Below are 23886 nucleotides of genomic sequence, written 5' to 3'. Positions count from 1 at the left end.
AAACAGAGCGAGGGTAAGCTTCTCTAAAGTGTGTTTTAAAGGAACAGTTCAGTGTGAAAATAAAAACTGGGCCAATAGATAGACTGTGCAAAATAAATAATGTTTCTAATATAGTTAGTTAGCCAAAAATGTAATGTATAAAGGCTGGAGTGACTGGATGTCTAACATAATAACCAGAACACAACTTCCTGGTTTTCAGCTCTATAAATCTGAGCTAGTCAGCAACTTGAAAGGGGACCACATGGTACATACTGTATCTGTTCAGTGAGTTTGTAATTGAGCCTCAGCATTCAGCTCAGATTCAAAAGCAACAGATATGACCCATGTGTCTGACTGGTTACTGCCTGGTAAGAGAGCTGAAAAGCAGGAAGTAGTGTTCTGGCTATTATGTTAGACATCCAGTCACTCCAGCCTTTATACATTACATTTTTGGCTAACTAACTATATTAGAAACATTATTTATTTTGTACAGCCTATCTATTTACCCAATTTTTATTTTTACACTGAACAATTCCTTTAAGATCTTGTGAAAGCAGAAAGTTTGGGACAGACGGTGAGAGAGAATGTCAGAGATGGGGTGTGGCCCTAGGGATTGTAGTGGGCTGGTTGAGAAGTCTATGTACATTTGAAAAAAGCAAGTGCTTGTGGCAGGTTCTTAGTGATCTAGTCTAATAAACCTCCAACATTTGTACTTCTGTGTCTACAGAATCTGATAATCCTAGGCACCCTGCAGGATAACTAACAGTGTATGGTTATTTAATCACCACTTTTTTTTTTACACAGTATGGTAAATAGGCTGCTGTTGTCCTTTACTCATAGCCTTGGGGGCTGGATTCGTTTGTTTTGGACAAAAGCATCATTTGGCCTTTTTAGATAGTGTAGATGTTCAACCATAGTATATTAACAAATATTTTGGGACTACTTCCTAAAGGCTGAAATACAGTAAAAAAGCTAATTTTTTTATTTGAAAATATAATTTTCCCTGGTTACACATGTCAGCATTCACTCATGGGTGATCTCCACCCTTCGGACAACTAATAGGACAGAGTTAAATGCTCTGTAAGGCTACAAATATATTGTTATTGATACTTGTTATTACTCATCAATCTATTCAGGCCCTCTTCTATTCACATTCCAGTCTCTTATTACAATCAATGCATAGTTGTCTAGGATAATTTGGGCCCTAGCAACCAGATTGCTCAAAGTGCAAACTGGAGAGCTGCTGAATAAAAAGCTAAATAACTCAAAAACCACAAATAATAAAAAATGAAAACCGACTGCAAATTGTCTCAGAATATCACTCTCTATACCATAGTACAAGCTAACGCAAAGGTGAACAACCCTTTAAATAACACCTATATAGCTACCCCTTTCCCAGGAGTCTTTTTTATGTCCTTTTGAAGCTGATAGGTGTGTCTGTTTTCAGACTTTAGCTAAATACCCAGCTAATTAACCAGTCTCTGTATCTATAGTACATGATGCTGCTTAGTTCCTATTAGTATAATTATACAGTGTATCATTACTAGGTTGTTATCTTCCTGCTGTTTAGTGTTCAGCTAATGGCACATAGTTGTTTTCTCTCTCCGCTATATATGCCATGGGAGAAAAGCAGATCAACTGCATTATGCCCTATTTATGTAGGCATACTTACCAGCCTGTGATTGCGCACAGAGCCTATTTTAGCATGAAAATCTCATACTTTATTGTTTCTGTGCTGAAAGCTTTGTGTGTGGGCTGCCATGCAAATCCTGTCCTAGCGTATAGATGTCAGAAGAGACAGCTACCCATTTACACAGTATGGTAAAGCATAATACTTTGTGCCATTTCTGCACTGTAAAGTCCAAAAAAATCTCTATAATCATGCTATATTTAAAAAGTATATTTATTGCAACATCTTAAAATACAACAACATTAACCCTAACGCATTTCATGCCTACCCAGCACATAGGCTATGACTATTTTCTACAATATTTCTGCAGTTTACCAATAATGGGCCAGATTTAATTCAGTGAGAAAAAACATCTCATGGTTTATCACGTGAAAACTCATGGACAAGATTCTATTAAAGGAGAAAAAAACTTTTCTCCTAGTTTAGTTACAGTTTTTTTCCCATAGACTTCAATAGAGTTTTCACATGATTATTGGTAAACCATGAGATAGGTTTTTCTGAATTGAATTGTATCTCAAATTGAATCTTGTCCATGATTTTTCACATGATAAACCTCTTTTCTTAGCAAATTAAACTGGATCATTGTTTGTACTGTATGTAGCTTCTGTAAATGCTATAGTCAATGAAAATGCTTGGCTGAACTGCATGGGAGAATTATGAGCAAGTTGTCCCGCACATATGGAACAACCAGCTGAGTGGATTTCAGAAAAAGTTTAATGAATCCACATACCTGTCATTTTCGTTCTGTTGATGATTTCACAAATCTGGCAATGGAAAGCCTTGATACAGCTAAACAAAATACAATATCTAAAGTACCAGACTTGAGATGGGTTTTAAGTGATCATTTGAAAGCCTGGAGGTTCCGATTCTGATAGTGTTTAGTGGGACAGGGCAGAGCATATAAGAGGATGGGTTGTGCATCTAAAAAGTCCTGGATGCAGCAGTGAGAAGACATCATGAGTGTGGAGGAGAGTAGGAGGTCATATGCAGACCAAAACTTATGTCTGTGGTTTTACTTTGTAGTTAGAGTGGTGATGTATGGGGGTTACAGCATGGATAAGCACATTGTAATTGAGTGCAAGAATTTAATTCTGTGTATGGAAGGTAGCCAGTGTAGGGACTGGCAAAGATGGACATAACCTGTGGAGCTGGAGGAAAGGTGTCTTGCAGCAAATCTCATGATGGATTGTGGGTTTAATGTAGACACGGCCGACCACAGAGCAGTAAGTTGTCTATACAAAATATGATCTACGAGTTATGAGTCAGAATTTTGGCAGTCTCTTGTGTGAGCAAAGGTTGAATGTGAGAAATGTTCTTCAGGTGAAAGCAGAATGATATAGCAAGCATTTTTTAATCTGGGAAATTTAATAAGAGTCAAAGATGACTTCTTAGAAGCAAAATTGGGGTTATGTGGTTATTTTTGACACTGGTAGTGATGTCAGGCAGAGAAGCCAAAGTGGATGGAGGGAGGATAACCAGTTCAGTTTTGTCTATGTTCTTTTTTACAAGAGGAAATAAATGGGAGAGATTGCTTGTGATACAATCTGTGACATGAACTAGAAGTGAGGGCAGGTTTGGATTGGAGAGGTAGATTTGAGATCTTCAGCATAAAAATGAGACTGAAACACAAATAAATTGATCAGCTGACCCAGACCAGTAGTGTATATTGACAATAGGAGGGGTCTGGAAATGGAACCTTGAGGTACCCCAAATGAGAGAGGGTGAGATACATTTTTAGCTACCTAAACTATATTAGAAACAATTTTTATTTTACAATGAACTGTTCCTTTAAGAGAGAGTGGTGTACTGTGCATTTAGCAGCAAGCAGTTGCTACTATTGTAAGGGCTGTTTCTGTAGAATGGTGGTGGTGGAAACCATATTGTAGTGGGTTTAGAAGGGAATTAGATGACATGAGAGTTCACATGCAGCACACAGTGAACACAGTAACGCAGTACGTTTAGCACTATCTAACCTATTTGTTTGAACTGTGCCTTCTTGGTTTTTCTCTTGGGCCCTAGGAGGCCAGTCTGACACTGAGTATACAAATGTCACAGCTGGCAAGATATAGATGGTATACTGGTACGGTTGAGAGCATTCAGCAAGCAAGGAAAAGTAATTACATGCAAAAAGTTAGGGTGTGGTTCATTTAAAAAGAATTAAGATAAAACAACTTAAATAGCCCACCGCAGGAAATATATTATCAGGGATGACCACAGGATATCCACAGACACAGGAAGAACATGCAAATTCCTTGCAGATATCACCGTTATGCACTTCCTAACCACAAAATATAAGCAACTCAGCCAAGTTTATTGGCTTTGCATTCTCTAAAGTAGCAAGCTGTATATAATATATATATTTCCAATTCAAATGAACAGGGATGACTTTGACATAGTTAGTCAGCTTGAATAAATTGCAATATATGGACAAACAATTCATGTTCTTTTTAAAGGAGAGGACATTTTTAGTAGCTTAAAGGGGTTGTTCACCTTTGTGATAACTTTTAGTATGATGTAGAGAGTGATATTCTGAGACAATTTGCAATTTGGTTAAATTTTTTATTATTGAAGGTTTTTTTAGCTTTTTATTCAGCAGCTCTTCAATCTGCATCTTAAGCAATCTGGTAACTAAGGTCCAAATTACCCTAGCAACCATGCATTGATTTGACAAAGAGACTGGAATATGAATAGGAGAGGCCTGAATAAAAGGATCAGTAATAAAAAGTAACAATAACAATACATTTGTAGCCTTACAGAGCATTTGTTTTTTAGAAGGGAGTCAGCGACACTCATTTGAAAGCTGCAAAGAGTCAGAAGAAAAAGGCAAATAACTATAACAAAAAAAATAATTAAAACCAATTGAAAAGTTGCTTAGAATTGGTCATTCTATAACATATTAAAAGTTACTTTAAAGGTGAACCACCTATTTAATGCACAAAATGTCTTAATATCCTCATTATATTGAAAATGGGAGAGTGCAGAGGACCTCTTGTATTTGTCTGAATGAATTTTGTCACAGCCTCAATGTACTTTGCTTAATTCTTTAAAATTTAGTGGTGGGCAGAACTTTCCCTTTTTTGCTATAGTTCAGATGAAAACAGAGGGGTTTGGCAAGGATCTGATTAAGAAGTGTAAAAGAATGATGAGGGAAAAATTGCACTGCTAGGCAGGAAGCCTGTATTATTAAATTAAATGTGATGGTGTTAACTGTGAGTGAACTCTGTGATATAGGGGAATATGATAGCAGAAATACAATGAATTAAGTTTCATATTAGCAGAAAGACAATATGTGACTTAGAAGAGAACAGAAACAAGAGTCAGCAAGTAGATCTGGGTTACAAAATCACAGAAATGATACTGCAAATGGCTGAATCAGTTTTCCTAGAGTCATGGATCTGCTTCTGCTGAAGTATGTGTTTAAATATATATTAACAGAAGAAGATCCAAACTTATTATCTACATTTTGCATCTAACTACATTTCTGTCTAGGTCAGTGAACTAAAAACTTTACATCTGCTGCAGTAAAATGATTTTCAATGAGAACCAGTTCAAAACTACTGTAGCTTATGTTTCAGATCCACAATCGAGGATCTACAATAGGAATCATATAAATTGAGGGTGAATGTGTGGAACTAGCCTAAAGGTGGCCATACAAAGGAAAATGTTGTTGTGTGGAATGACCAATTCAAGACAATCCGATAAAATCATTTCGTTAACATTACACAGATGGAGTGTAAAGTATTGTAAAATTTGAAAAATTTAAAATTTAAAATTGACCGCAAATTTAAAATTGACCACATTGCTGCAGTAAGTCGACCAAGCGGGTTAAAAAATTTCCATCATGCAACCTTGTATGTCCAGCTTTAGAATAGAATGATTATGCTGCAAAATATTTGTAAGGGCTGGTTTTGCTCAGGGTCAGTACAGGGTTTAGAACGATAAAAGAGATTTTTTAACAACCCTTTATTAAGAGTTTTCTTTCTTAACGTGACTTAGTTAAGCTCAGTAAGCTGGTACCAGAGGGCCTTAGGCAAACACTTTGAAATAAATTGGTTTTAGAATAAACACATGAATGAATGTCTGAATGAGACAGGGGTAATAATTAGACATGGCTATAAGCCCTCATGGTTATTTCGCCTGTAAATGCAAATTGGATACACATATCATCCTTACTGCATGATTTATTTTTGCATTACAAAGCAATAAAGGTGCACATATATTAAACCATAATTTATGGTTGCCACATGGTTAACATCGTAAATATAACAATTATATAATCATGTAACAATATTTTATTCTAACAATATACTAAATGCACATTTTTTTTTAAAACTTGTTTTTATTTATTTGTTACGACATGAAGTTCTTTATGGTTCACCATAATTTATGGTTGCCACATGGTTAACATCGTAAATATAAAAATTATCCAGTCATGTAACAATGCTTTATTCTAACAATATACTAAATGCACATTTTTTTTTAAACTTGTTTTTATTTTTTTGTTACGAAATGAAGTTCTTTATGGTTCACATTTACATATCTTTTCAAAAAGAAAATAAGTGATAAAGATCCATCTGATTATAACAACAATATATAATAACATTTTCTAACATTTCTAACTTTCAGCTATTCTGATAACCTCGTAAAGACCCCATGAAGAATTATCTGTGATAAGAAGCCAGTAATCTGTTAGTGACTCCTGGGAGGTGCATTGTCTGGTTGATCTCTTTCTTGCTGTAGCCTTCTGAGGTATTGGGATGATTCCATAACCAATGGGTGTTCTTTTAATGAGGCAAATTCACTAAGATTCGTAGTTGCGGCAGGCGTAACTTCGCCGCACTTCGCCGCACTTCAACAGGCGTAGTTTCGCCAGCGCTCCGCAAATTGACTAAAATCCGAAGTTGCGCACAGGGGTAGCGTAAGGTTGCGAAGTTGCGCTATCGTTGATTCACTAAGCGAAGCGAAGTTACGCTAGCGATGGTTAATTTGCATACGGCGCCAAATTCAAATTTCAATGGAGGAATATGTAGAATCACTACAAATGCCTGGGAAACCTTCAAAACATCAAATAAAATTTTTTTTTTGCCCTACACATGTGCCCACTGTATAGTTAAGTTGCCATGAGTTAGGAAATGTAGGGGGGAAGGAGGGGAGCCCCAAAAAATTTTTCAATCTTTTTCAGCCTATCACCCATAAAATAGAAAAAACGCCAGCGTTTTTTGGGACTTAGAAAAAATGTGAACTTTTTTTGAAGCAATCCCTATCTACTCTATTGCGATTCGCCTGGTCTGAGGTGGCGAAGGAAGTCTAGTGTAAAAGGTAGCGTTCAGTACACTGCGCGCGTTAGTGAATTTGCGTAGTTACGTCCGTAGCGAAAATTCGCCAGGCTTAAGGGTGCGAAGTAACACTAGCGAATTTACGCCAGCGTTCGTTAGTGAATTTGCGAAGTAACTAAAATGCCCAACGCTAGCGAATTGACGCTAGCGTTAGGTGCTTCGGCGCTTAGTGAATTTGCCCCAATGTCTCTAAGTCGTAGCATGTTGTATATCTAAATGTATAAACCATAAAGTGTTTGATGTGTTTTGGGAGAGATTCTATGTATGTTGTCCATATGTAGGGTTGCCACCTAGCCGGTATTTTTAAAAATGATGGCTGATCCCAATGTTATTAATAGGGAAAAAAAGATAAATATATAGGAAGGCCGGTATTTTTTCCCAGAAAAGGTGGCAACCCTATCCATATGTTAAAGAATTTTTTAGTTTTTGTTTCTTTTCGGGTTAAAACTTTCAGCCAGTCCATTTGAAAGATATTATATCATTTTTGTTTTGCCAACACTGAGGAGGGGGGTTCAGTGTCTAACCAATGTAGTAATATTGTTTTCCTAGTTGCTGCTGCTAGTCTTCCCATCAAATTTTTCCCAGATTTTGTTAGTTGTGTATAGAAAGTAGTGATGCTGAAAAGGCCCCATTCTGTTTGTAATTGGAGTGGTTTTCCAGCCAACTGCACCCAGAAGAGATCACCTCCTACCAAAAGGTTTGTAGTATGGAACAAGACCATAGGTTGTGTATTAGGTCAGCTTTAGGGGAGTGGCATCTAAAACAATTATCAGACAATTATCAGAGGATAGATTACCCATTTTATGTCTTCTGATTGGAGTTAGATATGAATTATGAAGGATTTGGAGAGACATTTCTTGATATATACTTGCTGGAAGTAGTTTCACGATGTTCATGTGTTGTTTTAAGATGTCTGATGTTGTGACATCTGGAATCTATGTGGTCCATTTGAAGCTAGATGTTTCTTTTTTTTTCAGTTTCAATTAATGTTACAATAGTGTGATATATTTGTTTTACCACATGATTTGCAAAAGGAATAATTCGCAGGCTTAGAAAATGTGTGGTGTAGCGAATGGGTATTTTTCTGATATTTTTGTATGACATAAAATTGAGTAATTATAATTTAATATGTCGTAGAGATTTTGTAATCCATGTGTTCACCATTGAAAAAGAATGGGATGTTGTATGCCAATTGGAAAATCTTTGTTATTTATCCATGATAGATATGGTGAGGTAGTTTGTGTTTTTTCCTGACTGATTGCCATGCTTTGTATGTCATAAAACATATGGTTATCTCATATGTTTTGTGGGATATTATGTATGGATGTATGAAGTAAGTAGTTTAGGGAAAGGTTGTTAGTTAGATATTGATCCAAAGATGTCGTTGTATATAAATCTCTGTTAAGCAGCCAGTCTCCCGTGTATCTAAGAAGCATTGCCTCGTTATATTCCGTAATGTTGGGGAGATTAGTTCCTCCTAGGTTTTTAGGTGGTTGTAGTTTGAAAAGATTTAAGCTGGCCATAGATGTTGAGATTTTTAAAAGATCAGATCCTGATCGTGAGACCACGATCTTCTCGGAACGATCGTACGAATTTACCATCAACTAAAAAGACCAATTTGCCAGGAAAACAAAGGGGAGCTGCCTGCTTGGCCCTGCAAACTTAGATAGATTGCACTGGGGCCGACAAAGATTTTTTGACCTGGCCGATCAATTTCCTGACAGATGTCGGCCGAAAAATCGTAAGATGTACGATCGTTCGAATCCCACTAACCGCATGATAATTTCGAAGGATTGGTCGTACTTCCCTAAAATCGGTCGTTCGGCAAGAAGAATTGTCGCGTCAATGGTCAATGGGGAGCTTAACTCTAGGACGATTTTTTGTTCCAAATAAATGTTCTAAAAATATGCTTTAGTCTCTTCTGATCTGTTGGTTTAATATAGAAGGACAACATCTGGAGTGGGTACAAAAGTTTAGGAAACAAAATCATTTTTATAAAGTGTATTCCACCTAGGAATGTTAAGTTAATATGTTTCCATTGTTGTGTTTCTTGTTGTCCGTATGTTTAATGTATATGTATCTTTGTGATGTGAAAGTATTTTAATTCCTAAGTATTTAAAATGTTGTTAAGTTTTTTAAAAGGAAAGTGTGGTTGCCAATATGTGGGTTCCGAATGGTGTAATTGGAGGGTTTCTGATTTGTCTAAATTGATCTGGAATCCAGCTATATTTCAGAATCTCTGTAAAAGTATAGGTATTTCTGTTTTTGGTTGACCGAGGAAAAGTAATATGTCATCAGCAAAGGCTGTCACTTTTAGAGTTGTTTTTCCTATTAGTATTCCTTGTATCTCTGTGTGTCTTAGTAGAGGGTCAATGGCAACATTAAATAAAAGAGGCGATAAAGGGCACCCTTGACACGTGCCTCTGTTAATTGGGAATCTCTCAGAGTTAACATTATTAATTGTTAAAAATGTGTTAGGTGTGAAATATTGGGGGTTTGTTCAGATTGAGCATGTGAATGCCAAAGTGTTGGAATTTAAGCAAACGACATAGATGTGCATGTAATATCCTATCAAAGCCTTTATCTGCATCTAAATTTATTAACATTCCATGTTTTTTTTTCTAGGTTACTGCAGTAAACTGCTGTTAATATTTTACGAAGAGCTTTGACCGGATGATGTTGTTTGAGGAATCCTACCTGGTGTTTAATAAGTATTGTGGGTAGTATTTGTTGTAGTCTGTCAAGTCTTGGTTTAAAATTGATATCGGCCTATAAGAAGTTGGATCTGTTGTGTCTCAGCCTTCTTTAGGAATCAATATTATTCTAGCTGTATTTGCTTCATGCCATAATGGTTTCCCTGCAAAGTATCATTGTATAATGTGGCTAGCGTTGGGAATATGTCAGGTGATAAATATTTGTAAAATTCTTCTGAAAGGCCATCTGGCCCTGGTGATTTTCCATTTTTTAATCGTTTTATGTTTTATTTCTTTTTCCGTTATTAGTGCATCTAAAATGTCGCAATCTTGAACCTTCAATTTTTGAAGATCGGCTTCCTGTAGGAATTTCAGGCTGTCTTGTGGGTTATCTTCTAATGCAGTGCCAGGCCACGCTGGGCAGGTGCCCTAGGCGCCTGTGCGTATTCGCGAATATGCGCTCTAGTGCGCATGCGCGAATTCCTGGCCGTGCGCATGCACAGAAGCGCTGAGAAGCGCGAAGAGAAAAGAAGGGAACTGGACTTGGGGTAGGAGACACGTGCCTACTCTGCCTACCCCTAGTTCCGGTCCTGTTCTAATGTTTCATAACATTTTTAAAATGTTCAGTGAATATCAGTTTTATTTGTTTTGGATCATTTGTTCAGCCATCTTTTGTTTTCATTTTTTGTCTAAATGCACATTTTACACAAGATAGTTTTAGAGCAATAATTCTATGGGAGTCAAAAACAAAATTTTAAATATATATTACACCATTCAAACAAGCAAACACTGTATCTTATCATCTGTTAAATATAGTCTGGACTGGGCCTCATGTGTGGGATATCTGACTGATTGGATACAATGTAGTGCCAAATGGATGGATGGATTTGACTTTGGTTGGCATACGTACTTTGACACATATTTGCTGCATCGCATTACATTTTAGACTGGCTTTTCTTTACGATCATTCAGATTTGGTAAACAAGTAGTAGCCAGCAAGACAAACTAAAATTTGACTATGCAGTATCCTTGGAAAATGACCAAAATCAGAATGAAAAAATATCTGCCTATATGTGATAGCTTAAGCTACACGTGTGATTGTGTTGCTAAAGTTTACATATGTAAAATAAATAGCAAAAAAAACACTACATTTACAATCCTAGCATAGTCTGCAAAAATTAGTTTACCACCCACATTACATTTTTTATGATCATCTGTTTGCAGTTATTGTATTTTGATACAATAGGGCTAATTTACATACACAAGTGCATTGAATAATGTGCAATTTGGAGCGCTATTACCATGTTTTTTGCCAGTGTTTTTTCCCCAGAATTCCAATGTCATTGAAGTTTTAAGGGGGTAATACTCTTGATGCAATTGCACTGTGTCTGACACAATAACAACTATAAACACAAATGAATGCACATATTGGTGCATCATTTATGATGCTTGGTGTGCAAGGTTGTCCTTGCCCAATTTTTTAGGCACAAGTGCAACACCGGGTGCAAGAGGAACGCTGACCACCTAGTCAGGCTGTAGCATCAGGGTTTCCCCTGCATTAATAGGTGGTGCAGTGCTTCATGCGCATGAAAGAAAGGAAGGAAGGACTGAGCAGCACTGGGCGAAAGTACAGAAGTATATGGAGAGCATTTTTACGCAAGTACAAATAATAAAAAGGGTTTTACACAGGGAAATTTACAGGATTACAACTGCACTTACGGTTGTAACTGACCCCCAATGACATTCATTTAGATTTAGATTGACAGCCTTAACAATCAGAACAGCAGGAGTGAATGAAGAATATATTGCTGAATGCTGATGCATTGGTACATTTATCAATGAATTAATCTAGAATGTCTAATTAAGCAACCAATATCCATTGATATCCAAAAAATATGAGTCAGGATCATCTGGGCCGGATACTGCCTAAATTAGAAACATTTCTTTCCCAGTTACAAAAAACTGCATATAGTCAAATCAAATCAATAAGGTGCCACACTTATACTAGATCGCCTTTTGCAGCGTCGTGTGCACAGCTGTGTTCCTCTCTGCCCAAGGAAAAACTCCACTGTAAAGCAATAATTCCAGCAGCACTCCGATATGTGAATCAAAGATTATTTATTCATGCCATTAGCAGAGCGACGTTTCGGGCTAGCTGGAATAGCCCGAAACGTCGCTCTGCTAATGGCATGAATAAATGATCTTTGATTCACATATCGGAGTGCTGCTGGAATTATTGCTTTACAAAAAACTGCATATATTTATTCTTGTCTGTGTATTTATTCATAAATCGTGGTCCCCCTTACCTGAAAACATGGAGAAAGTACTATTGTTTATGGTTACATTATGCTGACCAGGTTCCCCCAGCTAATAAATCACATAGGACAGCGACAATGAACTTAATACATATTTGCAGTTAGACTGAGCAAAGTAGGTGAATGCAAATACTGGTCACTAGAAACCTACAAAATACTCACTTCACTGTTGCTAAATAATAATAATAATATAATAATTAAGGTTAGCATGACATTGGAAGATATCTGCAGCTAAAGTAATTGTTTAGTATACAATCAAGCAATTGTGAATTTGTGATGAAAAAAACTACTTATATGGTGGTACAGGCTAAGCAAAATTATCTCAGTGTAAACTTGTGTCCCCAGGGCTTGTTTATTAGTGAAAAATATTTTCGCTAGTCTTTCAAGCTAAAGCCCTTAAGTATAGTTACCTGTAGCTGTAGCCTGCAGCAATGCATATTTAGTTGCTTATCTAAGCCTTGTAGATCTTACCTGATGCATCTATTAAACTGCACTATAATACAGGCAGAAACATTAGGCTACTGCTACTGCAATTCTCGGCCTGCAGATAAACACAGGATTAGGTTTGAAAATACATTTATTTGCATTAATCCTGGTCAAACAGAGCGTTGGCTCCACTTCTCTGTGCCCATTTTGTAGGCAGGTAGAGAGAAGTGGATCCATTCTCTTCTGCAGATCCATATAGCTGCACGGACAGCCACAGCTCCTGTCTGATTTAAGGTACATGAAGCATACTGGAGATTGGCCTGAAAAAAAGGTAAAGAATGCATTTTTGAGCCTATCTGTGCTCCTCTCTGTAACTGCACTCAGGTGGAAGCTGGACCTACAGTTTTTCCACATTTGTTTTGACGATGCCTGTCTGAAACAGTACATAAGATCCCACCATGCCCCCCCTCTCATTACCTTTATTCCTAGAATAAAGGAAACTCATTCTGATTTCAGGGCTGGGGGTTTTCTCATTGTCCACACCTCTGGTTTGAACTGGTTTGCTTTTTATTAAACAGACCCAGGGTGTGTCAATTAAGCATGGACTTTCCAAAGATCAAAGGTAGGTAGGAGCATATGAATGATTAGCTTTTTAACAGCAATAAGATTGATTTCTGACTTACATGACGAACTTCACTTAAATACTTTATTTGTTTGCCATCTAATCCCTATTTAATTAATGAACAATAATATTTGGTAACATAGGACATTCCATTTCTAATATAATAATATAAAATGACCATAAAGGGGTAGCTTACATTACAAAAGCTTTTAATATGATATGGACAGGTATTCTAAGACTTTTGAAGAGCTACTCCGAAGCAATTCATACAGCTGCAAGAATCATTTTTTTCTGCTTGGAAACACAATGGGAACCACTGGCAATATGTTTCAGTTTGGGATAGACACAAGATTTTTGTTCTCTTACTTTTCTCTTCACTATTACTTACTCACTACTAAGATGATTCTTGGGTGAGCTACATAAATGCACCAAAAACAGTAGGGGGCACATTTACTAAGCTCGAGTGAAGGATTAGAAGGAAAAATACTTCGAATTTCTAGGTATTTTTTTGGCTACTTCGACCATCGAATTGGCTACTTCGACCTTCGAATACGACTTCGAATCGAACGATTTGAACTAAAAATCGTTCAACTATTCGACCATTCGATAGTCGAAGTACTGTCTCTTTAAAAAAAACTTTGACCACCTACTTCGCCACCTAAAACCTACCGAGCACCAATGTAGGTAGAAGGCCCCCATAGGCTTTCCTAGCAATTTGTGATCAAAGTAAAATCGTTTGATCGATGAATTAAAATTCTTTGAATCGTTCGATTCGAAGGATTTAATCGTTCTTCGATCAAATGAATTGCGGTAAATCCGAAGTCGAAGGATTTAACTTCGATGGTCGACTATCGAGGGTTAATTAACCCTCGATATTCGACCCATAGTAAATGTGCCCCTACGTGTGCATGTACAAAGGAACAAAATCCTGAATTAGGTGTGTAAATACTGAGAGCATTATTTCTGCATTGCTTCATTCATATGTTCTTGAACAATAGGCTGCGCCCGGTATAGTATCATTTTCCTTCAATTTCCTTCAATCAATAGGCAGAGAAAACAATAAATACCTAGGTATGAATATATTATATAATATACTTGTCCTGTGTACCATTTATTTATGTCATTTAGCTATTTTTTTTTATAGTTCCTTGAGTTTAGCTTTAAGTCAAATTTGTGCCTGAAATGATTGTTTTAGTAACCATTAGCTGGTCAGCTTTTCTTTGTGTAAAAGAAGGTCTAAACATTCTCTGTTGGAAAATTGACAGTGGGCAATGCAAACAAACTGGCAAATTTATTAGTACAGAAATCTTAGCTGAACCCAATGACTTGTGACAACTTGTAACTGCTGGTCTTAGAGGAGCACCATAATTGTCGATAAACAGGTTTCACTAGAAAAATGATGCATACTGGACATTATATATAAATGTAGGCATGTTAGTGGGAGATGCCATGTTGCTTGCCCTGCATAGGCATTCACTACAGGAAACCATAACAAGCATTTTCTTTTAAGATCACTTGGGGTTCTTCTAAACTAGTTATCTGCAGAATTTATCAGCAAAAGAAAGTATGTTTTAATGCCTAAGGCATTCAGTTAGCTATAATGTGTTTTGTTGCTTATTGGCCATAAATGAACTTGCATTTTCTCTTGAATATTCTAAATGTGAAAGGGTCCTTCCTTCTGTCAATGTTATCTGTACTCATTATTCAGTTCCCAGCTTTGTGGCAATCACTTTTCATGAAATGGACCGATAGGAGTACTTATGTCAGACTGAATATTGATAATTCCCCCAAAAGCATTGTACTTCCAGCTTTCAATAAAACAAAGTAATCAGCTTCAGTTCAGTCCCATGTGATACTGCCCTTTGACTGTGTGATTCCCCTACTGTTTCCTCTTGCTATCCCTAAATTATTTTTTGTGTAATAAATCTGTTTAGTATTGTCTATCTATTTCCTTCTTTTGTTCTTTCTACTTATTTGCTTCCCATCTACCTGTATCATTTTGTTTCCCATATCAGGTCAGAGGTTCCTTCAGTACAACCTGTCACACAATGTGCTGTTGTGGAATACCTACATCCTGGGAGATGATTTTGTGCTTGGGCTATGATTGCACTTGATTACTTCACCTATGTAAATAAGAGCATTTCCCAAGAGCTCAAGAACAATATAGCCTGCAGGGGTGTGTGCGTCAGACTAAATGAAGAGGGAGGGGAAATACAATTTATGGGAAGGGGTATCTTGGAATTTCCACGATGACACTCCCCCCCACCTTAAAATTGTATTTATATGGGGATTGCAAGTGGCTCAAGACATAGAGGACAGGATAAGAGAGCAAAATGCTGCAGCTTCTGATCACTGCTCTGGGGATTTGCCAGGCCGCCTCACTGGTGAGTTTAACTATAAATTACCAGTAAGGTATCATATCACAAGCTATTTTGTTCTTTTCATAGCAGAAGAAAAACCTTGGGTTCTATGTTTGGGGATAGGGTGGGGGAGGAGTGTTTATTGGGTTTTCTAGGAGGTGATTTTACAGTTTTGAAAGTTATAGGAAAAGGAAAAAGTGTGGATTATATTGTAAATGTGTAAGAATAAGAAAAGTTGTAATATGGGCTTAATTAATGCAAAAAAGAGAGTTATAGAAGAAATTTTAATTATTGTTTACTAGTTTGGGTATATAAGAGGGCACTGTAGTTAGATTAAATAGAAAGTCATTGGAAAGTTATTTGGAGAAGAGATAAATAGTTAGGGCTTCCTCAGAGCAGTGAGGAGAAGGAACATAAGATGAGTATGGATTACAGTTTACCATGTAGCAAGTACTGAAGAATTCTACCATATTAGAAATGGTTCTAAAAACATTTTTGGCTACCTGATTTATGTTAAAAATCTTTAAAGATATAAAAAGACTCTTACAATGCATTATTTTCATTGCTTTAACACTTACATAACAGGGATGTGCAATACTATGAAGAAACTTTTGTCATGGCTCAGTAGGTCATAAAAGCTACTCTTAGGGGGTTATTTACTGAACTCCGAATGCAAAAATCACAAAAAATTTATGATTTTTTAATAAAATCTGACTTTTAAATTTTTTACAAATCTAATAAACCCAGAGGATGGAAAAGTCAGAATCAGAAAATCCGGCATCTCAGACCTGTCGAGGTTGCATATAAGTGAATGGGAGAAGTCCCCATGATTATTTGATGTGCGCTGGGTTTTTGGATGAAAAATCTGAAAAAATCGTGAAAATCTGATTTTTTTCCCCGCAAAGTAAATTTTCAGGAAAATGTAATAATAAATAAGCACAAAAAAACCCGAGCAGATTTGATCTGAGTTTGTAGCAGAAAATATTGACTTTGACTTTGATAAATAACCATGTTTTTACTGCACTAGAGGATCTTCTGGTTAGTTGCCAAAGGTTGCTGGAGTGGTATAGACTGTGCCTACGTTACTACATAACTCAGGTAGTTCAGATGAGATGAGTTGCAATAAGTGAGAAGTAGAGGTCTTATGAAATAATAACATTTGTTATAAGGAGAGTTTATATTGTAGAGTAAATAAACAATTGAGGTTACTTATAAGCATGCCAGTCTCACTCTAGTTGCACCATTCATTGCCAGCCCTAATTGCATCTGTTCTATAAGTCTATATAGCTTTTTTGTTCAGCAACATATACTGCTGAAAATGGAAATATTAAGTTTTTGCCTGATTTTTCTTATTTGGGTGAATGTTTTATGTTTGTTTTGCTTTCAATCTCAAATTCCTGTATAGGCAATTTCAACTCCTGGGTCTCTTGATGAACATGGGGTTTGTCAATGTTCATTGATTGTCCCAGATATGACCTTTCCTGCTGATCGATTGGAGATTCTGGAAAAAGAAAACATGAAACTGAGCGTCAGCTTCCAGGAACAGATCACTAAGGTACTGGGAAGAGATAATCCAATGTACCCAATTATTGCTATATATATATATATATATATATATATATATATATATATATATATATATATATATATATATATATATATATATATATATATAAAGCCTGGATCTTTTTGGAGAGTGAGAGGAAGCCAGAATACCAGGAGGAATATACAAACTCCTCGCATACATCCTGGGAGGTACTTATAAACAGTGGGCAAATATGCTCATGGGCAGTAATCAGATGCTTGCGTTTATTGTTCTACTTGCAGTTGCCTGCAAAATGATTATGACTGATTGTTTATTATGGGTTACTTCCCATAGTTTATAGATGAGCCCCAGTGCCCTGTAATTCATTTTAACACCCCTGTACAGTAATAAAGTTAGAATTGCACCAATTATGTTTTACAAGTGCCACTATCCTGGCACTTGAGGGCAAGGTGGCATTGCTTGACACAAGATTAATCTTTAACTAAGGGAAACCGTTTGTGCATTGGAAGTGGAAAAGTAATGGAACATACCTCCTAAGAACATCACATTACAAATACAATAAATAACTTTGTGGTAGGGCCTATGAAGAAAGGTAAAACTATAAGATTACAATTTCATGTACAGCATATTTGTAGGAGCTGAACCAAATACCAAGAGAAATGACAAACTGGCTCTTTTCTGAATCAGTTAAGAGTTTTAACTAGCTGGTAGGATAATTCTGGTCTTAGATTACCTCAGCACCCATAGTGGATGGCTTCATGATATTCATGGTACTAACATTATAGCAATTATGGGTTGAACTTGAAATATGTGTATCTTTTTTGGATGCTTGTGCCACTTATTAGGTCATGAAGACTTCTTCATACAGTGGTCCAATGTATACGGCAGCTACAAGAGCATGCATATTCTATCGAGCATAACAAAATAATTGCTGAGGCACAATATTTATAACTGCAGGGAACAGTATACATTTCTGCATGTATACCTTTAGAAAACGATCCCAAGAAGGGCCATAGTCTTGACCATGATGTGTTTGAGAGAAGCGCTAAGAAAGGTAGCGCTGCAATATACTTTATATGTGCCATTTTTGTTTATGTGTATGGTGACTTAATTTCCATCTCAATAGATTGTAGTAATAACTAGAATATTCTCCCAATGGTCACCACTTTTTAGGCAATAGTTTGTAGTAATAACTTAATTATTCTGCCATACGTTTACAGATAGGAAATTACCAGGCCACTTTAACAGGATACCTGCAGAAGCTGACCAATCTGACCAAGAAGGTTGACAATATGCAAATGGGAGGCATCTCATACACAGAGCTTGACTTTGAACTGCTGAGGCTAGAGATTAATGAGATGGAATCTTTAGTAGTCCAACTCAAATCTTCTATCAATGGTTCCAGTGTTTTAGTGGAGAGTCTCTTTGTTGAGGTAAGACATCTGTAAAGGCTCATTCTGTTTTGAACTTAGTTTTTAGTAATGATATCTATATAAGTTATTGGTAGCTATGTATAATTAGTTTGCTTAGCGTTTACAGAAAATCTCATAGAAATGTCTCAGATTGGCATTGTATGTATCAGTTTGCTTATATGATGAATGCAGTCCTTTCAAATAATGTGAACTCTTTAATATTTGTCAGATACACAACATCTCCATTATGGTGAACCAACTGGAGTCATATGATAAAAACAATGTGTTAGCTGTGCGACGGGAGATAGCTGCCTTGCGGAAGCGCCTGGAAGAGTGTGAGAAGAACCATGTTAATCCTACACAACCTTCTATTAGTTATGGTAAGTAAATGACCTTTGTCTAACTATTTCTGAACAACTTTTAAAATGTATCTCCTTTTACAAAACATGAAGCATATAAAAAGTGGAGCAGAATCAGAACAAACACTCACATCTGGAAAAGATGCACATTTTCAAAAAGCGGCAAGACTTGTGCACTATTTAGTCCGCTGACTCACTTCAGTAATAATATCAGAAATATTTGTACCTGGGCACGCCAGAGAGCAGTTTGCATATGACCTATTTTATTCACATATAGGCAAGCTGATACAACGTTTTGGATTCTCCCCTTTGTCAAGTTCCAAACAGAATAAACAACAGTGAACATTATACAGGTTAAATCCGATCTGACCATATCTTCATGGGACATAATGGCTCTGTGTCTTCACTTCTTCCCATCAGAATATCCATTTATAGGTGTCCACGACACAATGTACATGAATACACAGTTAGTTTGACATATTTTTATGGACACCTATAAAAGAACACTTTGTTTGGAAGGACTGAAGGAACAAAACTATTATGCTCCAATTACATGTAGTCAGATGGAATTCAATATTTACACTGTTTATTGTTATTTATTCAGGTTAAAACTACTTGACAAAGGGTAAAGCCCAAAAAAGCTGAGCATCAACCTCTTGCCTATATGTGAATAAATCAGACTGTGTGCATCTTGCATTGATAGGTACCCAGATATACTAATTATCATGGCTGCATGACTGATTATGGTCATGAAACCTCTTGTTGACTTCTAATATCCCTTGTATGTTTTTTATACAAATACAAATATGTGGCACATTTCAAAAGCAATGTTCCTTCTAAGCCACCAACTAAATGTGGTATGTAAGGACCATCTAGTATACACACATGACATACATTACCATATGAGATATAAGGTGGCCAAACATGCACTAATATTTATCGTAAGAAAGATCTTTCGTACAATAATATGTGCATGTGTGATGGGAGACAAGGTGTCCAATATCGGTAAAAATCCTTGGATAATGGTCTTCTCATCGATTGGGCAGGATTGAAATTTTGATTAGGCATCATAACATTAACGCTGACTCATCAAATAGAGCTAAAGAATTATTTTTGTTTTTACCTGCATACCTGACGATTAGCTCTTAACATCAGTAGAGTGAATGAAAGATCTTTCATATGACCAATGGTCATGAAAGGTCATAATAGTAGTGTGTATGGCCACCTCTACAGTGAAGGTGCCTAAGAGACATAATAAGAAAGTTTCTAACTGAATACACTTTTGATCCCACATAGTATTCTTCATGAAATGCATTATTGGGCTTACAAAGTTTGCTGATAATAGAGAAAAAGTTGTAAATTCATCATTGGAACAAACTCCTTTAGTCTTAAAATTAGTTCAGGGCTGATATTCCAAGCCCACTGGCAATGGGATACAATATTGTGGAAGGTAATGAGTGTACCTAGAGCATGCAATGCCTACCTAGAAGTGTATTGTATATGTTTTAAGTTTTATATATAATTGTTGTTCTACACCCTTCCTGTACCTGTCAAAAGGCTGACCTTAAATATCCATATCAATTTAGACTTTCCTGGATAAACCTTCCATAAATCCAGACAGGACCAAAAACATTTTATTGATTTTTTTGAATAAACAAACAGATGCCGTTATGATAGTTAAACGAATGCAAGTTAAAGAACATGACTCAAAAGTGGCATCTCTGTCCCCAATAAAACAAGGACATTGGAAGAGCAAAACAAATAAATCAAATAAACAATGCCCAGTGGATGAATAAGAAAAAGAAAAATATGAACTATTGCTTCCAAAAGATTACTATGGCAGTAATAGAAAATGTGAGAGATCTGTCAATCACAGATATGATGCATTTTAAAGACATGGACTCTATTTTTTTAATCAATAGCATTAAAATAAATTGACCAATACATTGACCCATAAATTCACCAAATTAATTTTACTTCAGTTGTTTTGGCTTTTTTGTCTTCCTGACCACTTAGTTGGTTAAGGTATGATAAAATGTCAATTATGGAAGGAACTTGCCTTTTTTTAACCAGCGTAGGAATAGCCCTTACTTTGTAGCCGCCATGCAGAAAAGTCTCCACCAATTCCAAATATTTTTGTTTATCTTTGAACATAACCAAAGACTTACATCAACTTTATTATATTAAGGACAAAAGGCTTTTGTAATAGAGTTCTCACCTCAAAAAACATCTTTCCACATTCCAAGTGAACTATTTTAAATTGATGAACTCTCCAACATTCTAGTTGGATCCATTTATTAAAACCATGAACATAACTAATTGGGAAGGGGGCACTACACTTGTAGTTCACTCTGCCTATTACTAGGAATGTTTTTGTTACTCTCTCATAACATCCTCCCTAATTTATCTGGATTTATCTGCTGGATCGCAAAAAAATTATTTCAATAATGTTCAACAGGTATCATGCTACTTGTGGCAACTGGGAAAGTACTCATCTGAAAACAAGGAAAGCAGTTCACAGAAGTTTTTAGAATTTCATATCTTATGTTTCTTTTTTTCTAAGAATAAAATGTTATCATTAAACTCCTATTGTGCCATTGTCCAAAATGTACATTTTGAGCATGTTTGAATAGACTGGATCACTAGCTAATGGCCAGGGGAATGCCCTGTGTTATCATTAGGTGTGGGTGACCTTAGAACTGTTACCAACATAATTGCAGAAGGCAGGCATACAAAAGGAACACACCTAATTTGCTCATATCATGTAGAGAGAGAAAAAACAAAACTAACACTAGGGGGCAGATTTATCAAAATGTAGAACTGTAACAACAACTTTCACCCATTGATAAATACAATTCTAAAAATTCCATAAGACTGAATAAAATGTGGGAGTTAAGTTCTAAACTCACATTTTGATAAATCTGCCCCTTGGCCTCTACAGAATAAGGCACAGTGAAGTATAAAAGGATTATTGATGCTGGAGGGCATTTACCTTTGTACAAATTTACCGCAGTGTGGCATATATTGCAGGATAAAATATTACACAACGGAATTGTACATTTGTTTGTTTAAAAAAATTGTTTTTAAAATGTGGTATCAAAAGTTATTTCATGTTGTTTTCTTTCTATAGGAACTTGCAAACATGGAGGATTGGCAAACATCAGTAAACCTTTTGTGGTGCAGTTGAACTGGCTGGGATTTCCCTATAAATTTGGAGGATGGGGTAAGGACACATTTCCAGGAGCCAATCAAGATATTCATTGGGTAGCTCCTCTGCAAACCGATGGACGCATAATGAACATTATGAGATTTTATGCATCCTACGATGACCTCTTGCTTTTTAAGAAGCCTACAGATAAAATACTCACTAAGAATCTGCAATACAATCAAATTGACTATTCCATTTGTGGACAAGGTGGAGGTATGATGGTTTATAACAACTCAATGTATTACAACTGCTACAACACCAAAGACATCTGCAAATACAATGTGGACACTAATGCTGTAGAACGTAAGCCACTAACAGATGCTTCCTTCAATAACCGTTTCTCCTATGCCTCCTCCAGTTGGCAAGATATAGATCTAGCCAGTGATGAAGATGGACTTTGGGTGATTTATTCCACTGAACAAAATTCTGGAAACATTGTGATTAGCAAACTCAATTCCACCACCTTAACAGTGGAAAAGACTTGGACCACCTCTCAGTATAAGCTTGGAGCAACAAATGCCTTCATGGTCTGTGGTGTTCTTTATGCCACTAGAACACTTAGTACTCGAAAGGAGGAGATATTCTATATGTATGACACAAAAACAAACAAGGAAGGAAAACTAAGTATAATTCTGGACAAGATGATGGAAAATGTTCAGAGTCTTGCTTATAATCCAAATGATCAAAAGCTCACTATGTACAATGATGGTTACTTAATCAGCTATGATCTTGCCTTCAAACCATTGTTGAATCTGGCTTAAATCAGACTTTTCTGGCAAGATGGGTCAAAATAGAGACTTGTTTGCACTCCTTTTCTAGCAATTTCTTTTACGCAAAGACTCCATTCTCTTTTTTTTCCAAAATACAGGTATTTTTAGAACCACTGTCTTCTCATTGTTTATCAGTAACAGAATACCATAGTATTTTATTGTGTTTTTTTTTTACTTTGCACTCAAAAGAGATAAAATAATAAAAAATTCTTATATGACTCTACTTTATTTTAGCTTTAATGTGTGCTATTGTTATAAATAACTTTATTTAATGTTTTTTCGTAACTATTTTTAATCTTAGACAGGGGCACATCTGTAAAAAGTCAAGGGGAGAATCTTGCCTTAAATAATTATCTGCAAGTTAATATAATGCGCTGTAGAAGAACTTATATGGACCGTCACCATTTGCATATACATTTGCATTGCACTAGAACCTGATTGAAGACAGGCACATATTTGACACCAGCACCACCGCTTATGTAGCACATTTCCCTAATAGTATCTACATTAGATAATACTGCTTGTGTGCAAGTCAACAGAGTAGCACAGATCTAGATCACAACCTTTAGTGAGATTTGGTCATGATGTTTGTTTCTCATATGTATTAGTACTGCTTTGGATACAAAAAATATTTCAAAAATATTAAAAAAAGTCATGTCATATAGACGTGGCTGAACTATCATGTAGAAGGGTTACTAACCATTTTAAGCTTACCTGCCTGTCAAAAGTATTTATATCTCCAGAAGGAACTTCTTGTATGTCCTGCAAAGTAACACATAATTAGCAGTAAATTAACAGTAAGAGTTCAGCAAAACCTGTTTTCGACAAATGCCTGTTCCAGTGTTAGATTCTATCTTGGAGAACCTTTAAGGTTTGACCTATTCCTGCATAGGAATGCCATTAAATACTTGGGTATGACAGGAGAAGACAAGTGACCTGAGTAGGGAATATGCCTCTTACACATAGAAATATAACTGTGTTTAATAATAATATTCATATAAAACAACTGAATATGATATGTAACAAATCAAAATTAAATATACCAGTGATATTAAACCAAATCTTCAGTCCCATCCAGAAAAGGTAATATAGGGGGCCCCAAAATATAAAAAATCCTATTATTACAATTGTTAGGACTCACTAATATGTTTCTGTGTATTGTGCTAAATC

The 23886-nt window shown here is 36.2% G+C and overlaps 1 protein-coding gene across 1 annotated transcript; it reads left to right on the top strand.

Annotated features, from left to right (window-relative positions):
• The first annotated feature begins 15369 nt into the window (after positions 1-15369).
• On the top strand, positions 15370-22925 carry olfm4.L (olfactomedin 4 L homeolog). The gene is made up of 5 exons (NM_001088746.2): positions 15370-15445; positions 16827-16976; positions 18188-18400; positions 18609-18759; positions 21869-22925. The coding sequence occupies exons 1-5, from the start codon at positions 15395-15397 to the stop codon at positions 22705-22707; spliced, it is 1404 nt and encodes a 467-aa protein (NP_001082215.2). The 5' UTR covers positions 15370-15394; the 3' UTR covers positions 22708-22925.
• Positions 22926-23886: the final 961 nt, after the last annotated feature.

Source organism: Xenopus laevis, chromosome 8L, assembly GCF_017654675.1.
Source record: "Xenopus laevis strain J_2021 chromosome 8L, Xenopus_laevis_v10.1, whole genome shotgun sequence".
NCBI lineage: Eukaryota > Metazoa > Chordata > Amphibia > Anura > Pipidae > Xenopus > Xenopus laevis.
The sequence above is the reverse complement of the archived record's forward strand: the minus strand, read 5'-3'. Positions and strand labels throughout refer to the sequence as shown.

Coding starts and splice junctions, on each gene's coding strand:
- olfm4.L (NM_001088746.2), top strand. CDS start 15,395: ATGCTGCAGCTTCTGATCACTGCTCTGGGGATTTGCCAGGCCGCCTCA. Junction 15,446..16,826: donor TTTGCCAGGCCGCCTCACTG/GTGAGTTTAACT, acceptor ATTCCTGTATAG/GCAATTTCAACTCCTGGGTC. Junction 18,401..18,608: donor TGGAGAGTCTCTTTGTTGAG/GTAAGACATCTG, acceptor AATATTTGTCAG/ATACACAACATCTCCATTAT.